This window comes from Chelon labrosus (genome assembly GCF_963514085.1).
Source record: "Chelon labrosus genome assembly, chromosome: 20".
NCBI classification, from domain to species: Eukaryota; Metazoa; Chordata; class Actinopteri; order Mugiliformes; family Mugilidae; genus Chelon; species Chelon labrosus.
In genome coordinates this window covers 13441227-13460477 of record NC_140353.1, presented here as the reverse complement: position 1 = coordinate 13460477, position 19251 = coordinate 13441227, and the positions used below count along the sequence as shown (strand labels likewise).

General features: G+C 45.4%; 1 protein-coding gene across 1 annotated transcript in view; it reads left to right on the top strand.

Moving 5' to 3' along the window:
- The first annotated feature begins 5769 nt into the window (after positions 1–5769).
- kif26ab (kinesin family member 26Ab) overlaps positions 5770–19251 on the top strand; it is a 61657-nt gene continuing 48175 nt past the window's right edge. The window contains exons 1-2 of the mRNA XM_084568963.1: positions 5770–5902; positions 6144–6362. Coding sequence (XP_084425089.1) covers positions 5849–5902; positions 6144–6362 — 273 coding nt within the window. The 5' untranslated portion in view covers positions 5770–5848. The remainder of the gene's footprint in view (positions 5903–6143; positions 6363–19251) is intronic.

Below are 19251 nucleotides of genomic sequence, written 5' to 3'. Positions count from 1 at the left end.
TCACAAAGAAATGTCTCCTGTGATTGCTATGATGTTGCATGAACCCCTGAAACCCACGTGAAACTGCTCATCCACTGCTCCTGGCCAAAGATTCTCAAACAATTTCCAATTTTACCCGCTTTGCTGTGTGAATTAGTGCACATCTACCCAATTGTCTGAGGTCATTTCTATTAGCGTGCAGTGTTCCTTTGTATTCTCTGCTCAAATGTGCTCTGAATAATAATTGGATTCATGGCGACTGCAGTAGGCCTTTAGGAGAAATACTACATGAAACCCAAACATTAATCTTCCGTAACCGCATTCTGGGTGAGCTCTTACTGTCTGAGATAAATCAGAGTTTAATCAGAAATTGAGACGAAAGGTGACAGAAAAATTCCTTGTGTTCATGTGACTTCTCAGCCTGCAGTTTCTGGTATTTGCTATCTTTGTCTTGAGGGTGGCTGCCCTGTCGTGATCCAGGTTGCCAGTGGAACCCAGCTCATCCGGTTAGACCAGCATGGGCCTCATTCCTGTCTGAATGAGAGGCTTGTATCAACCAAGCCCCAGAACTATATAAAGAGCTCCAGACTCTGCAGTCACTCAGTCTGAGCCAGGATGACACCAAGAAACACCACAGCAAGGAGGCAAGCCACCTTCCCCAGGTAAGCCCTCGGACACAGAGGACTCTGGCCGTTTTGTTTTTGTGGATCAAGCTCCAGGTCTGAAAACTCGCTGCAGTGATTGGTTATCTTGTGCCTAACCTGACAGATTGTCTCAGATTCTAATTCTAGCCATTGTTTCTCTTCCACTAGCGGAATAAACCGTTTCGAGCACGGGCCTCGCTCCAAAGAAGCGCCTAGTCTCTCTGATTAAGTGGTTCTCAACAGTTCAACAGTTCTTTAACAAAATTGTGAAATGTTTAGGACCACTTGACCAGTCAGACCAATGCTGCTACCTTTGGAAAATCCTGTATCTGCCGGCTCTTTAACAAGAAGAAACGTCTGAGAAGACCTAACTTTTGGCTCCTTTGGAACAACCGTGATTTTCTCTGCTTCCCTGCTTCCTTAATGCCTCTCTGTGTCTCCTTTTCTAATTGTGCCCCCTTGTGTTACAATCATAACTGCAGTCCAGGAGCTGTGGGGGGAGCTGTAAAAATCATCAGCGTTCAGTAATTTCATTCTGCTGGCACACATACAAATTTTTTAACAGCTCTGCTGCTGCGGTAACACTGCTTTTTTTTTTTTTTTTTTTTAACGGCTTTACTGTTGCTAGTATTCAGAGGTACTGATTAAAACAAGTCAATAAAGAACCATTTGTCTCTGATGAGTCTGTGTGGGACGACGGACGGACCTTAAGAGTCTGCACGGATGGTAGCTGTCCAAAGTACTGAAAACTGCTGCTGTGGTAAATGTGGAAAACTCACTCACATCTGCCATTTTCTCTCTAATCCACCAAACAAGCAAAAATATATTACTGGGAAGGTAAGATTTATTTAAATGTAGATAAATACTCAAACACGGGTGATCTGTTTCTGCTTTTACCTCTGTTTAAGACAAATATTATTCCCTGCAACATTGATTTAAACACTCATTAGCCCAAATCTAAACTCCGTTAAACTTAATTTACAGTCAGCAAATGCCCTGATGAAATCCTAAACTTATAGGTTTGCACTCAGATCTTTTACTTTCTTGACAAGTTTGAACCAAGGACTCACAACCTGACAACCCAAAAGCTTTTTTTCCCAAGGAACAGGCTACTTTATATTGCATAAATGATTCATGAACGCACTGCGCACCACTTATCCCCCCCTCTCCTTTTTTTTTTTTTTTAGACAGCCCCCTTCTTCCTTTGATCCCCACCATGAGCCAAGAACTATCAATATTTGCTAAACGTTTCTCACAAAGCCTGTCCGTGCACAGGCAGAAGCTGCAGAGGTCTCACGGGCAGGGGATAAGACATAGGAGAGGCTTTAATGAGATGCCCAGAGCGATTTCCCTGTACGTGCGCAAGGGCAGCAGATGTAGCAGCGCACGCAGTCCCAGGGGATCCCCGTCCTTGGAATTTCATCAGCGGACCAGAGAGACCCAAACCAGACCTCCTCCACCGGGAAGAGCTGGCCCGGTGACGGACGTGGTAAATCATCTTTATTATGGATTGCAATTATCGCTCCACTGAAAACGCCCGCCTCCCTCTTGTCACAAAAAGCGTGTTGCACGTGTGCGTTTAGGGCGTGTGCACGAGCGGGAGTGATTAGTTGCGCGTGGATCAAAAAATAATTTATTCATCCCTAGAATATTTATTGTTTACCCCCCTCTGCTTAGCCGTCAGGGCATCGTTAGAAAAAAAAAATCTTACCCACATTTGTCCTGGTGAAAAATAAACAGTTGTAAAAGTTTTCCTGTCCCAGTGACCTTGCGACTTTAGTCACATCAAGCACACACTCTCTACCGCGAATTTAAGATTAGAAAACCTCTTCTGACGAGGAACAGGAAACGATTAGAGGAAATAGTCCAAGCTAAAATACAATTTCCCGCAGATTTTCGACAGTTTGTTGCTTGTAAATACACTACTACTACACGGAGAGCAGCTCAGCCTTCATCAGTCCAAAACAACTGTTCAAAGTTTCCTCCAGGTTCGAATGCATTTAGTTCAATAGTCTGAAGAAATTAAAAGCATTGGAACTATAAGAGGATTGTCTTTGCTCGGGCTGGTGTCAAGAAAGGCTGTGTACCGTGAAGTTTCAAATATGCGATAGCTTACCTTGCAAGTAGGGACAGGTGTGTGTGCTTAACAAAACATACTGCCCTGGTGCATTATGGGAAATGTATGATCTAGCGTTCTGTTTCTGGATTTTGCCTACAGTTTTAATTTTGCTTTTATTTTCTCTTTTTCTTTTGTTTTTGGAGCGGCCCCAAGTGGATAGCATCATCTCTACTATTTGTTCCTGTCCTATTTTGCTTCAGTGGAAACTGGTTCAAATTCATGAATTAAAACTGAGCTGACAAAAGGTTTTCTTAAATTCTGCTCGCTCAGCCTATGATGTGCCCATCCGAATCCCATGGAAACCTCCCACTGGCCTCATTCTTAATCTGTGGGATAACAAGCCTCAGCCTGCTGGAAGAGGTGAAGACTATTCATTGAATATCGATTGGCAATCACTGGGTCTTGCTGAATTTTCGACATCAGATGCATTATTTAGCTGCAAAAGCTGCAAACAGCTTAAATCACCAAGTTACCCATACAGAGGTCATACAGAGATTGTTTCACTGTTGGTCATTTCAAACCCAGATTTGACTGGTTTAAATCTGATACAGACCGCAGTGAAGTATATTAAAATCAATCAAAATCTGATCAGTTTCAGTTATAAAAAGAAATCGTCCATACCCTCAAATGATCGCCATCATCGTTGAAGGAAATAAGAGATCAAGGGTCTCATATTTGATATTCTGCAACTGCGCTATAACCACATCTACAGTGCATCCCGGAGGAACATTATAGGAACATTATATAAGGCAAAGAAATAACATATAAGCTATGATGAGGTCATTACTGTGTGCCACAGACGCACTGTAAGTCCCAACATGAATAATAGGAATATTACAGGGATCATGTCGTTAAGGGTTATGGCCAGAATTGTCATTGTGTTTTACACCCCTGTGCGGGGGATGACAACGACGCACCAGCAAATCGGGTGGGAGAGCAGGTCATCATCGTCTGACAGAGAGAGAGAGAGAGACAGAGAGAGAGAGAGAGAGGGTGAGAGGGGGGAGAAGGAGAGAGATGCTGAGGATCAGAGCGCAGCAGATGCACAAGGTGCTCCTTCGCTCTCAGACCTGAGGCAGCATTCAACTATCAGGCATGAGCAGCCTCAGGATGGCTTAAAAAAAGTATTTCAGTGGATATAAATCCTTCTTTTCAGAGCGGATGGATTGTACTGCTTTCTTCTCGGACTACTGGGAATCTGAGAGGGTATTTTACGCACACGTGCGAGCGCTCACCGTGAATCACTGAATGTCCGGATTAACAAGCCCTGTGGATCTTTTTAGGGGGTACGAGACACGTGAATTAGATGGATATACGAAACAAATAGGTTTTCCGGAGGGCGGAATATTTTCTAGGCTACACTTGCAGCCCGCATGGCTTTGCCAAACTCACCCGGGTCTCCCGGAGCCGGGGAGCCCAACCCCAGCCTTATAGAGCTGGGGACAATCTTCGTTGACTCAGACATCATATTTGGGTTTACAAGTCACCTGCTGAAGAGAAAAACAAAGGTAAGAGTGCCCTAAAGGGCATTGTTGAAACACGTGTTATCTCCAAAAAGGATGATATCATGCTCGAGTGCTGGCGCTGCATCTGAAATAAGTGAGAAACAGTGACGAGTCAGACAGATGATGCGCGTTTGACGGCTCCTGTCCTTTATTCTGGACCTTGAGCAGCACGTCCTCTAATCCTGATCTTAATTTCAAACTTCACTTTATTCAACATTTAGCAGCAAATAAAAGTGTCTTAACTTGGATTTTGTTAAAAATACTGTTAGAGTTAATGGCTAAAATGAGGCTTAACAGAAACGGGACAATCACATTAGTAATCAAGAGCAGATTTAAATGAACTGTTGTGGAAATGTTCATCTGAATATAGTCTATATGAAATATAATTGTGAATTGAATTCTATATTTCTTAATTATAGCTTAAACCGTTCAGTGTCTCGATGTAACCCACCTACAGCCAACAATCGAAAATATATTTTGCACCAGTTTGACCACCTTTTCAGTGAAACCAATCATATCGTCTGTAAATTGGTGTGACTTGGACGACTGTAGCACTAAAGACTACGGGGGTTTTCCTAAACACGACCTTTAAGTGCAGCAAAAACAGAAACCGTCTCAGATGTCGAGGAGAGAAGCGCATGTGGCCACTGTGGCTTACATCACCCGCATGAAATATTCAAAGTTTACCAATTAAATATTTAACCTCAGCGAGCCCACCCCATCAGTTGGAGAGCGGCTGCTCTTTGTTTCTGACGGAGGATGGCGCCAGAGTAACGTCAACGAAACGCAGCCCTGCGCCCTGGAAGGAGAGGCAACCTATGCTGCCCTGACTCTGATCTCTGCTGAAATATAAAACCCTAAAACAAAAATGAATAAGTCGAAGGAGTCTGTTCTCTTCTACCCATTAATGTCTGGGATGGGTGAACAGATGCAACATGACATCATTCATGCGATTTTTTTTGTGGGTGGATAAATTAATTTCCTCAAAAGGGAGTTGTCCAGAGGAAGTACATCCGTTAGCAGAGCTTTACATCTTTAACAACACCAAGCTTTGTTTAAACATACTTTACATTAATGTGCAGATAACCCAGAGTTTCCAAAAATCCTAGATCCAGTTACAGTGCACAACATTTCCCTTTAATGTCATGATGAAAATCTGTAATGAAATTTCACTAAAGCATCACAGTGGTGCAACGAAGAGCTGGAGGAAGAGGAGAGAAAGTATGGCGTTAAATTAATAATATTATCACTGTTCACCACAGATACAAGTCATAGAGGTCCATCATAATAAAAGCTTGGAGCCCTCATGTGGAATCCCCACCCTGCGCAGAAAACTTTCTTTAGCCCTCCCATTCCATGAGCGATACCGCCTCCTGCGCACTCGCGGAGTAGCCTCCTGTACCAAAACTCCTCCTCAGCTTGTAAACTTTAGAAAACGCGCTTCACTTGTTGCATTGGCTCAGCAGCCTACAAGTCCAGAGCGATGTGACAGATGACTGGTATCATTCAGTTAGGTCTGGCCTATATGGGTCTGCCCAGTGCCAAACCTTTTTGAGTTTCACAAAGACCCTCTCCTGAAGGTGTAACCTTGATTTGGGAGAATGAGCTCATTCTCAGCTTCTGATGGAGGGGACCCAAACAACCGCATGTTCACCGTAAGTGTCTCGCTGCGCATGGTTATGTTGAAAAAAAGGGGGGGATTTGCTTCCACTCGTTTAGGTTGTCTTGGTTTTCATCTTTAACCTGCGCCTCTGCAGTGCGTACACGCGCAGGTGCTTTGTATTCAAACGGGTTGTCAAGGCACAAACAAACACTTTCATCTCACTTGCGCGCGTTTGCAAGCGTGGACTCTTCTGTTTCGAGTTAAGCAAACTTTTCTTTTCTCGTTTCTTGAAGGTGGAGGGATGTACGAGTGGAGAGTCTCCAGCGACCCACAGGAAAAGACTTCTCTCCGCGGACGAAGCGCGATGTAGCAGCCGACCTCCTCCTGAGGGCGCCGGGTCGGTTTCCATCCCCGAGTCGGAGGAGAAAGGAGGATTTTGCCAGCAATGCCAGAAGAAAGTGTCAGAGCTCAAGAAGCAAGCTCTAGCTTTGGCTGACCAAAACTCACTGAAGGTCGGTTTTGTCTTTTTACTCTTTTGGTTCAGTCTCTGTTTCACATTGCAATGTTTTCACATCTTGAAGTTTGGAGTAAAACTAATAGTAAAACTAGTTTCAAAAAGTCATCAAGTGACAAAGTTATAGCTGCTACTGCAAACACAGAGTATCAGTGGAAACTCTCAGTCTGATCTGCTCTGACATTCCTGTAGAGATGCTTGTGTCTCTCAGTTTTTCTGTCCCACCTGCACCTGTTCTTCACACGGGCACAGAGACAATGAAATCACATCCATTTGGTGGTTTCTCATTGTACCAAGCCAGCTCTCACCATCCACTTGTAAGGTTGTTTATTGCCATACTTGACTTCAAATGCTGGCCTTGCATGTGAAAATGGGAACTTTTGCGACTTTGAAAGTGGCCCATTGTTTGGTTAAACAATGCTTATCTTTTTATTTTGCTGCTGGGTGTGGGGGGTCGAGGGGGCCGAAAGTGAGCGAGCCGCTCACGTTGGAGACTGAGGAGGAAGTTGGGTCCCAGTCGACCTTCGCCGCGCATTGAAAGTGTTCCTGTACCGCTGCTCCCACAATTCCCACCGCTGTTATATATATAGGCCCTGAGACCGCTGTTGTTGCGGCGGGCTGGGTTTGCCCTCGGGTCGGTTCTCCTTTGTTGTCCCGTTTTAGTGGTGGGGGGAGTCTCAAAGTCGGATTGGATTACAGCTCTTCAAGGTTCACCCCAAATCCCACAGCAACCTGATTTTCATACGGGAACAGGTATACAAGGGACAAGGGGGCATTTCTGTAGCACCTGGGCTCTGTATGTGTGGTCTGATCTTTGTAGGTGGTTTTGAGTGTATCGGATCTATATTCAGGTATCAGGTAAGTCCACCCCGTAAACACATTAAGCCCTAACTGCAATTATCTGCCATGGGAACTGGCCTCCCCTTTTTAGTGCAGGACCCTCCAGCAGTACTTTGCGGCCTTCACCAGGTGCTCTGTGTGGTAGAAAGAGACGCAGACTTCCCCTTTCCTCGCTCTTTTGTACTTGTTGATGGCTAAATTGGGCCTTAATTCCGGGGTGACAAACAGTGATGGCAGGACGCTGTTATTGTACCTGGGTCGTGGTATGGGTTCTCCAGCTGAAGGATAATAAACCCATTGTCTTTGCAAGTTGGAGCTGCTCACCTGTTGGGCCTCATGGGATGGACGTGGTTATGGCCGACTGCTTCCAAATTACTTCCTCCGCTGAGAGAATAAAGTCAACGGGGTCATTCAGGTGGCCCGCTGGCGTGTCTGCAGTCCCGCTACCTGCAAGGGTTCGGCCAGTGTTGTGTCTGCAGCTGTCATGGGAAAAACGAGGACGGAGACTGTTTACCCGAGGTCGCACTTCCCCTCCCTCCCCATCCGCCAGCCGTCCCGTTTTTGTCAAGAGGAAGTCGGCCTGGTCCCCAGACATCCCTCTCCCTGCTGTAGACTTATTGTTTGAATACAGTAGTAGTAGCGAGTAGATTAAAATACAAGGAAGAGTGTTTGGGTAGAGTGAATGTGCTTTCAGACATGAAGCCTACTAGAGGGAAAGTTGACTTTTCACACACATTGAAGCCTTCCAGACAGCTTTTGTGTTTTCCTGTTTGGGTCTAAAGGAACCTGCTGTTGTGCATGTCCCACGAGCAACTTGGTCAAGGCCTTTCCCCTCCATACTGCGGCTGAGTGCAGCCGTTTGGTAAGGGATGGTGTGAGTGGACGATGAAGGCATTTTTGCGCGCAAAACCAAAGGCTCAGCATTAAAAAAACTATTTTAGATTTCAACATTTTTCTTTATGAATCCACAACCGCTGGCCTTTGTTGGACAACTTTTTAAAACTATTTAAACTAAATTGCCCAGTTTATACACATGCTTTGCAATGCTTTTCCAATTATAACGTCATACGGAAGGGCTCAACCCCAAATTAACTTTGCTGAAATTATGTCCTTGAGCTACCAGCCCAATGTTTTAACTGCTGCGACACGTTTTATGTTATTCAGATGGCAGATGATGAAAAAAAAATTAAAAAACAGAGGCGAGAAATGCCCTCTGCTAAAACTTCCAGACTTGATCTAATCAAGGGAATTCACCTACTTAATATGCATAATTAAAACCTACAATGATGAGCGACTTCAATGGTGAACAGCAGACAGTCTGGATTCAGTAACTGTAGACTGTGTTTATTGTGGCTGGACTCAGCGGCTAGGTGAGGTATGATATGAAGAAAGACGATCGCTTAAATCTCACCTTCAAAGAAACCAATTAGCTTCTTACTTTTATCAAGGGTATCAGTCAATAGACAGCGGAATCACACAGCTGGATTAGACCCAGCCTTAACTTAGAGCTGTTCTCTGTTTTGTAAAAGTTACATTATATTTCGGTTGTGTCTTCTGATGACATGGAGTGGGGAAGTGATTTTTCTCCCGGCGCCATAAACCATCACATGAAGAAGCTAACAGAGTCCCATTGACAACGTTAAGTGATTAGGCTTGTGCAGAGCCAGTAGCCTGGAGCTGTTGTGACCTGTGATTCCTCGCCCGTGGCCAGGCTGGGACAGAACAGCAACAGATGAAGCAAGAGACTGATATCATATTTTGAAAGGGCTAATTGTATTTGCTGATCCCTGAGAGAGATGACATTTGTAGAGAAAAGGAGCCAAACTACTGGATTATGTTGATGGAGTATGTAAGGAGGAGCTGCAGGTAGCCTGGCCTTGTCAAAAGACAACAAAACGACTACCAGCACGGGTAAAGCTCGCAGATGAACATGTTATATCTTGTATGTTCAATCTGTGCAGAACTGAAAAGTGTAAAAGTGACACTCGCCGGGGTTACAGAAGGTTGTGTGTCTGTCTCTTTCTCGATCAGGCGCAATCACTTGTGCAAAGCTTCCTGTTTCCTGCTGTTTCCAGGCTTTGTGCTAAGCTAAGTTTACCAGCTGTTGTCTGCAGCTCCATATTTAACATACTGACATGAGACCGGTGTCAGTCTCCATCTCGGCAAGAAAGTAAATACAGCAGCTACGAAACTATTCTTATTGAGATTGCAGCTGAGAGGAATATGCGTCACTGATAAAATGAAACATTGCAACATGGAAATATGTGAAATACTTGCATTGTTGCATTGGGTTTTGGTATACTGACCGCGGGTCAATGATAAAATCAGCACTGCTGGCACTGGCTCGTAAATACTGCCGCCTATGAAGCAGAATTGGACCATGTGAGCTCTATTAATGCACTGACTGATTAACAGAGAATGTCCTGCAGGCCTGCGCGAGGTTGGAGGATTTGAATTAAGTTGAGTTGTTGGAGGTCAGCTGCAGCCAGGCCTCACCTTTCCGATGACCTTTGCCCTGTGAAAACGGAGGCGCTGACCATTAACCGGGTCACTGTAGAGATCAGATTATAATGAGCGGCGGAATCTGGTTAAATCTTTTTGATAGAGAGCGAGCAAACCTCCAGCTAATCATGAAGTGCACTGCTGATGTATGCACAATGTGTCCAAGCCTATTATGGATGGTGTGTACGAGTGTGACTGCGAATGTGGCTGCACAAATTAATTTGTACCACGAGGCCTTTTGCCAGAATTTTTTTTTATGCTGGATTCATAAATCATGGGAACAGTAATTCTCACAAATGACTCATTGGGATTCATGTTTGATCTGTTTCTGCTTTGTTCCTCATCTGACCCTCAGTCCACTCAGACTTGTTAGTGAGTGCATGCAAGTGTTTGGAATCAGGTTTTGTTTCCTGAAGCTGCGGTGAAAGGAGCCGAGAGAGGAATTTAATTAACCCTATGACAGCTAAAAAATAATATTTCTGCGTCAAGTATTCATTGACGTTGTTTGCTCTGAGGTTGTTTGTCTTGTGTGTCAAAGTATTTGTGCGTGATTGTCACATATTAACTGCATGTTGTTGCTCTTCAGCCATTTTCAAATGCACTTGGTGTCTCTTTTCCAACTTATGGATTTGTATAACTGTCCATGAAGAGGCAGAACAGAGTGTTCCGTCGCCGTGGCCAAGGAGCTGGGAATATTGCATTGTTGATAATAATACTGTGCACAGATGAGTGCGTGTTTACATGTGGGTGTAAGAGAAATGAAGTGAGTCCAGGAGACATGTACAAGATGTGGGTGAGCGGCTGCAAATCTACCTGGCTACGGTTTCTCATCGAGTTGGGGGGGAGTGTGTCACGTCTCCTTTGTTGACCGACCTCTGACCTTTCTGTCAGTTCTCTCAGCCTTTATGATGGGTTAGGGTTTCAGGGGGCCGACCCAGGCTTGAACAGGTGTACGCTGCCAGGTTCGCTGCGGGAAGGGCGGACGACAGCAGAGTGACTGGCAGACGGATGGAGGAAAGGATAGAAAAAGAGACTGTGCGAAAAACCCCTCCGGTTGTGAAACTTGAGCCGACGCAGAGTTAAAACAGAGCATGACCATATTATTCCATTCACCTCTAAGCACCTGAGCCCCCGAGGCTCTCTGTGTTGTGTGTGTTGCGCGCCTGCTCAGCAGTGCGTGCGCTGCTGAGAGCCCGGGAGGCGGTGAGAGACGAGTCGGGAGAATAGAAGAGACACTGGGCTGAGCTATGCTCTCTCTTCATCCCTGCATGCAGCGTGACTTCTGCTTTATGGCATGTGGCTGTATTAAACTCCAGAGCAATAATCTGGTGTCAAGTGGTGCAGAGACCGTGGACATCAGTCATGGTGCTACCGTGCCACACTGTATATGTGATCCTCAACAGCATGCAGTTGTTCACTGCCATGTTACCCATTCATTCCCTTTTAAGGACTGGGCATTGAGGGGGCTGCATGCCTTTTTTGGCATGGACTCAAATGTGTTTAATGGGCCAAAAAATATATAAATTTGTAGGTATATGAAAATCATTACTTTCATTAGTATTAAAATACCAATCCATACTTAGTGCAGGGTATAGTGTACCAAAAGACTGATCTAGGTCATTTTTTGGTTCTGCAAAAATCATTTATCTCCATTATTTGTCTGCCTGTGCTTCATCTTTATCTGTAGCCTACTTCTTAGCAGCCCAGTGCAACCACAGCCCTTTAAATTTGGTCAGTGGAACAAGCCTGTCATTTGTTGAGGGAGTGCAAGGAGTTTCTCGTTCACTTTCCTGCTCCCAGATTTTCACAGCTGGTCCTGCTTTCAAAGCACTTTCACAGGCCACAAAACTTATTTTCTAACCTTCAGGCAACTCTGGAATGAAGGCCACGTCTTCACTGCGTCTACTGCAGTTTCATTTTACATCTTTAATTTGGTGAGCTGAAAGTGAATTGACCCCAATAGTTGCCGGCCAGTCCACTACTTATCGCAATTGCAAGGGTAAATTGCTACGCGGCCGAGTGCAGGAAATGGGTTCAGCGTGTGCAGATTCAAGAGCTGATGGGTGTGGATGGAAACTGGAGTTGCAGTGGCGCTGATGCTCATCGCCTTTCATCAGGAGGAGAGCGTAGGAATCCGTTGATGAAGGTTGGGGAATTCTCCACCTGAAATAAATACCATTCCTTAAGTCTTCACTCCTGGCTGCTCAGAGGAGCAGATCCACAGCCGGCAAGATGAAACAGGAGATGATTGAGGCTCCTCTGCAGATACCCTCTAACACACATAATCCACATACACAGGCACGTGCACACATTTAGTCGAATGTGTCCTCTTCAGGCCATCTGGCCATTTCTGCTGCGCCTGCATGCCACTGTAATGTCTACAGAGAGCCGTCCAGATGTTCCCAAAGTTACCTGTCAAGGTGAGCGAAGCTATTTAGAGCTGCTTATACCTGGGAATTTTCTCTGACGCCTCCAGTTATTGTACAGGCTGCAGTCAAATATGCAAAGTTGGCCCATTATCAGCAATAGAAGCATTTCAGCAAAGGCATTCAGTCGAAGTATGTGGCTTAGGAGACCGGCTGTATGACTAACTCGTAATGAGCTGATGAGAAAGCAACAAAAACAAAGACCACGAAGCTTCACGCTTGGCAGAGCTTCTTAGTTTTTCTTAAATCTCCGTAAATGTTGGCCCGAAAGTACCGTAATATGATTGAGAAGAATTTAAATGTGCAAGATAACTTTCTTTTCCTTTCTTGAACAAAAATAAATCGTACTTTCCTTGGCATGTGGGGAAATGTTAAGTTTCTTGCCAAGAGTTAGAGGGGAAGATTGATGCCACTCTCGTGTGTGACGCGTCTAAGCTACAAGCTGTTAGCATCTTAGCGTTTAATGCTTGTACCTATCCAGTGCCTACCAACACTACTAAAGCTCACAAATGAACCTGTGTCAGATTGGTTTAATCTGTAAAACAAGAGACAAGTTGTGGTTGAACATTGTGAACTGTATTATTTTAGCATTTAGCAGCAGACTAGCTGTTTTCCTCTGCTTCTCTCATTACGCTAAGCTAAGCTAACTGTTTCCTATTTGGTGGACAATGATCGTCTCATCTGCAGTTACTTTGTGTCACCGTCTTTTGAGGCTGGAGTCTGCATATTTTTTGCTTGAAATTAATAGGTTATATAATAATAATATTTAGTCTGTTAATATCTGTTTGTATTTGGCCTCGGACGCAAGTTTACTTTTTCTTAACTTACTTCTTTATTCAGACATGACTCAGCCTGTATCTCATTTGTTTTATTAACGGTCACTTCATAGTGCCTTGTGAGCCGGGACTCTGACAGCACCTTACAGTCTTTCACAGATTTCTCTTTCTTAGCTTTCCTGAGAAATGATCACCATACACAATCACGCTTGTCTGCATGGGTTTGCTGCTGTTTGCTGAAGGATCATGTGTTACAATGAGCCAGACCTAAATGAAACAATGGGTCTGCAGTCCAGGCTGACAGGGCGATGTGTTACAGCACTGCACAGGTCCGCGGAGCATGAGAACGGAACAACAAGAGCAGAAATGTCAGTGAACAAAGAACATAAACGCGACAAGAAGCGTAACCAGCGAGAATTAATCAGTTTGACTTGTTAATTTAGGGCGAGCCGCGTGTCGTGTGTGTATGTCTGATGGTGGATACGTCAGCGTGTGTTTGTTTCAGGCGCTCTTGGGGGCTCCCAGCGCTCGCCTCCATATGTCATGTTGAAGTGAGACGTGCACAATCCGGGCAGACTGCAGTCTATTATTGAGTCTGATTCAGAGTATTGGAAAAACATAGTGGTTGAGATAAATTTTCAACATGGTACACAGACACCGAGGAGCACTGAGTTGGAGGTAATCTCCTGCTGGCTCCATAAAACGCGCTCAATTGACAGCAGGCCTTGTGGTAGCAGACAAATCGCCTGGCTTATGGCAATGTGCTGAAAGAGAATGCCAGCGCTGTGTATCCTTGCCAAGATGGATATGCAGACTGCAAACTCCGGGCTGTTTGGGCGTGGCTCCCTTGCTCACAGCAAATAGTGGATCAGTGGAGAGTATGGTGCCTGAGCTGGACTTGACATTGCCTTGTTTGTTTTCTTCTTGGGCAGATGTCAGTGGAGCGTCTACTTCTCACCTGCCAGTTCAGAAGGTTGCCAGTGTTTGGCCTCTTTGGCAATATTTGCCCTCAGAGAGCGAGCTACAGCGCCTAGATGTTAGCAGGCTTACGAAACTGCAAAACTTGGTGATAATTCGGATGAATTAATCAGTGTGTGTGCTGCCTTTCACATAATACGATAGCAGTCATGTGATCCACTGAGATTTAACTCTTTTTTTTTGTTGCTCAATTAACGTATTCTGAGTAATTTGTGGCATTCAAAGAGATCTTCAAAGGTAAGGAGGTATGGTCGCCAACGCTGCTGTGCATCTTGGCTGCAATCCTGAGGAAATCCAATTATGTGTTTGTTTATCACAACTGAGTGCAGTTTAATATTTCTTTCTTTTCATTCCCAGAGGAGCCTTTCACTGACCAGCAGTAGTAAACTGGCGGTCGCGGTTTGCAGCTGCTGCGTAAGTGCACCAGTGTGCTTTCATGTCATAATTTTCTATATGTGTCCGGGTGACACGTATGCATGCGTCTCTCTTTGGTTCTATTTGTGTTTGTGTAATCGTGGATGGATTGTGATGGGTTGTGTTGTGATTGGCCGACGGGTTGCGTTAACTCATCCTCCGGCTCTGCTACGGGGCCGTTCTTTATCGTCAGGGGCTCATTCAGATACGTATATAGTGCCCCATAAATCGCGGCGCGGTGCGAAAACGCCAGTCAAAGTTCACGCCGCTCATGTTCATTTCATGCTTGAGTGTCCGGCTCCGTGAGCGAGGATGAGTGTGTGTATTGATGATGTGTGAATGTAAGTACTGGAGAAAAAAGAAAGAGATGAAGCGCATTCAGAGTCCCTCCATCCTTTCCACTTTGCTGCAGAAGTCGTCCGTCTTTCTGGTCTTAACTGCTACCAATTTATGATTGCATTATTACGGTCGGTGTTTTATCCTTATTTCAGCACACTGGCCTGGTGGTGGTCTGGTTAATGGAGAGGGTGATGGAGAAGGTGACCAGCCACTGCCATTATTCTGCTACCTGCTGGGCTTAGGTTTAAGCTGAATATGATGACGGTGCAAGGTTTCTTTTACTTTAACCCAACTATTTTTCCCCTACCTACTAGTTTAGTGCTTATATAATGGTACACACTATTAAACTAAAATATTAGCTTAATTATCTTGTATCTTCGCACCATCAAATTAATACCCAAATCTTCCAATTTGCCTCCCTTCTGTACACAGAATAAGCTGAAGGACAGGGGTGGAATGTGTGTTTCAGTTCAGTGCGGCTTTTCTTTCATCAAAGTCAATGCCTCGACTCGGCAATTTGTCTGCTGACATTTTAAAGGAAATGGCTCGGCCCTGCGTTCTGCAAAATGGCAGCAAACTTGCTTTTATTCTTGTGGAAAACTGTGCCGCAGAATTTCTCAACAGGCGGAACACAGAAAAGGTCAACCGGAGCCGTATTGATTTTCATAATGGATTTTCCCCAGAAAAAGTCAATCAAGATACAGTAGCTGGGTTGTTTTGTGTGTGTGTGTGATTGGCAACTGGCGCCTTAAGACCGGTCCGCTTTTTTACTTTTGGGAAAAATGTTTGAGGATCATCCAAAGCAACAAAAGCTGAAGAAAAAAAGATTTTTGTCAGGTTTTGTTGCTTCTTGAATCAACAATATCATAAGACATTGATGTAAAGTGCTTTTCGGCAAACTCTCAACAGCTCATACTTGAAAGCTGTATTTTTTTACTTTTGTGTCTTTCCCCATTATTCTCCCAGATAAGCAACACAAGAGTGATAAAATGAAACCACTTAAGACTCGGTGCTTCTAAACCTTCTTCAAAGCCGATAAAGGTGTTTCACTTTGTCTTGAACTGGCAGCAGAGCAAGAAAATCCAGATTCTCATAGCTGGCGAGCCGCACTGTTGTACAGTGAATGGAAAAAAACAAATGAGCTTAATTAGATTTATATGCAGACCAACAAAGATTTAATGTCTTGAGAAATGGTGTCATCTCGAGCTTGTCATTACTCCCAGCAGATGCTTGCGGACTAAGCCATCCCCAGCCTCACTCCCATGAACCGACTCCCATTAATAGATCCGTCCTTTATGCTTCCCCTCTTGTTACTGCCGCGCTATTTTATGATGTCACTCTCTTTGCTGAAGAGCTCTGGGCTGTTTTATCTCCTTCGTGTGTGTCGGGCACTTAAACTTAAACCTCTGTGTTTATGAGTCCCAAAATGCCTCTCCATCCTCTGCGTTTGCTGCTCAGTATCAGCTCAGAGCGGCCCGTAAAAGCTGAGCTGAGCAGTTCTGGGAACTCGCTGTTGGGCCTCGCGGTGCGGACCCCCCAAGCTAAGTGCTCGACTCCCATGTCGAGTGCGAGAACAATCCTGAGAACATTTTTGGACAAGTGGGTGTGTGTGTGTTCAGGCTACTCCACAGCATTGTCTCTTTGCTGCATTTTTACTTAAATGTGACAGCGGCCTCTCCCTCCGATTGCTACTTTGTGGCCTAATTGGGCGCGGTTAGTCACCATTTCATTTTCATTTGGAGTGGCTTTCATTTAGCATTTTGTTCCTACCTGCTGGTATATCATTACTGTCATTAATATCATCTGTTTTCAGGCTGTTTGGCAACACTCCACCCCTGGTGCTTCCCTCAGACGCATTTAAATCAACGCTATAAATCGTAGCTGTTGTTTACTGCTCTAAATTTATGCATCAAACAAAAACATTGCTGGAATGCCTTTGAACAAGTCTGTGCAACGCGGAAACGTCGTCCCTGCTCGGATACCCGGTGAGAGAGGAGGGAAGCTCTTGTGGAGCACACCTGTGCTTGCGGCCTTGGTAAATTCCTGCAAAGCCTCACTGGTCGGACTGGGACTGGATGCTGTGATTGTGTTCAGTCCTCCGATCCTTCCCTCCGTCCAGCCCAGAAGGTCTTTTATGTGGTCAAACACAAATGTGCGGTTTTATTCATACAGTGTTTTACAAGTTGCCGAAGCTTCAGTTAGACGTCCAAGCAAAGTTACGGTTTCCAGGGAAGGGTTTAGTCGTACAAAGCAATGCTGACCTCTGACTTGAGCTCATGAACCGATGTTCAGAAATAATCCATGTGATCAGCATCTCTTCCCTCCATTTTTCTTTCCTGTCATGTGCCTCTTGTGACCTCTCTGCGCCGGACCACAAGCGAGTAAAAGCATTTCAGCACATACGCGCCCAGTATTTCTGTCCTCCTTTATTGGGAGCTAACCTCCTCCAACATGTGTTCACCGCTGTCACACGGTCATTACCACATCCGTCTAGCGAGACGTTGCCCACCACCACCTCCTCCACCTCCCCTTTCTGTCCATCCACTGACCCCTTGGCCTCCCCCTCGTCCCACGCTGGGCGTTTATGTCTTCATCTCTTTGTGGGAGAGAAGCTGTTTTGGCTGCAGCGTCCAATGGTGGGGTGAAACCGGGGCACACTTGAACTCCCACAGAAGCGGTCACTGGAGACCAAGTTTGAACTGAAGTTGACCTGTCAGACTATACCTGATGTGTGTGTGTATTTCTATCTCACACTCAGAGGCTGAAGGCAGAGTAAGTTTTTGCCAGAGCTGGTTCCCACACCAGATTGCAGTTCAGAAAGTGATTCCTGTTTGAGCTGTTAAGTTATAGAGCGTGCTGTAAAAGCCCTACAGTAGCCATTGAAAGTGATCGCGGCGCTATGGGGATGAAGAGCTGGAGGCTCCTGCAGCAGCTCAACAATGCTTAATTAGCTCATAAACAAAGGCTAGTGGGGGATCAGAAAGGGCAATCAAAGTGTCCCGTTCCTTTGAGCTTCTCTCACCGTCAACAAAGCCCTCTCTAATGGCCCCGTCACTCCACTTGTTGTGTCTCACCGTGGTGTGCTTCCTGACAACATAAAAGGCACACATTCCAAAAAGAGGCTCGGACAAGAGACGGTACCCGTCCACACCTCCCTTTGCTTTCAAGCTATCCTCCTGACGCCAGTGCCACTCCCCACCTCACCCTTCCTCTCCCTGCTAGATATTGACTTTGCTCCTCTCCTCACCTCCTCAGTGTATGTTTGGTTCCCCGTGGCGACCACAGCAGCTTTCATCTTTTTACTCTTTCAGTGTTGTGTCCGTGACTTTGGTGGTCTGTTTTATAGCGTTCCTTTGTGCGACGCTGTGCTGGCACGCTGCTGGGAGCCTGTGAGGAAGTGCTCGACACACACAAGGCCGTGCCAGGCTCTGGAAAGGTTATTCAAGCTTATCGTGACGACAGGTGTGTACGTGATGTGTGTGTGTGTGTGTGCGCCAGTGGCCTGGTGTCCATGTTTGTACTAGACAGCGAGTGTGTTATTTTTTTTTGTGTTTGGACACGAGGCCCTCTAAAGAAAACAGACATCCACCGCCACACGAGGACAGCACGGCAGCAGGTCGGAGGCAATCTCTGCTTGTTTGTGCGACTATGTTATCATCTCCTGTTTCCTGTCAAAACAGGAAAAGACAGGGGCGAAAATGGAGGCTAGGAAAGTGCCGCCTTGATGTGTGTTGGCTGGAGGTCCAGGTTCTGCCTGACGGTGACCCTCCCGGCCAGGAAAAACAGACCCGTTCCGGGCGTAACCCACAGTGGGATACTTCACGGTGTTATTTTTATCACTTTCACAAAGCACAGCAAGGGATGCTTTTCCCAGCTGTTGACACAGGTCTGGGTCATTTTTGTCTCCAAAACAGTACATCACAGGAGAGAGGGAGACAACCCATCTGGCCGTGTCCCTTTGCCTGGCAGCCTCACATGATTGTAGTCTCTGTTTAGGAAGGGAAATCCTTTTTGACATTTTGCTAATCATAAAAGCGAGACACTCCTTTTCTTTAGATGATCCCTAGACCTTAATCACAATGCCTTTTCCGTCAGGCTGGAGTTGTCAAGTGATTTAATCCATCCATCACGCGTATTTGTTAATTCTTTGCAACAGGATGGCACACACACTCGTGCGCACATACGCACACAGTAGACCTGGGAAATGCTCTTTTATGGCCTGCATCTGTGAGCACATTCCAGTCTGTAGAGTCGCTATCACTGTGGTTCAGGCGGTGGGTTATTGCTGATGGCATGGCAGGTAAAAGCTCCAGCGTCTCCTGTGATATGGCTAAATGAGAAGGCAAGGACAAGCGTGATGCACAAACAACTGAATAGCTAATTATTGGCTAGTGAAAAATTATAATCGCCTCCTGCTCTGCTGTGCACCAGGAGTCACTTTTTAAAACTAAAAGTTGCCCTTGTGGAATTCCAAGAGTTTTAAGGCAGAGCTAAGTTTAGCTCTTTATGGGGTCTTGGGCGCCTCTTGCACAAGAATGCTCTTGTTACACTGACCAGATTGCACCAAGCCAGCATTTCTCTTTCCCCTGCAATTTGTGTGTACATTGTGGCC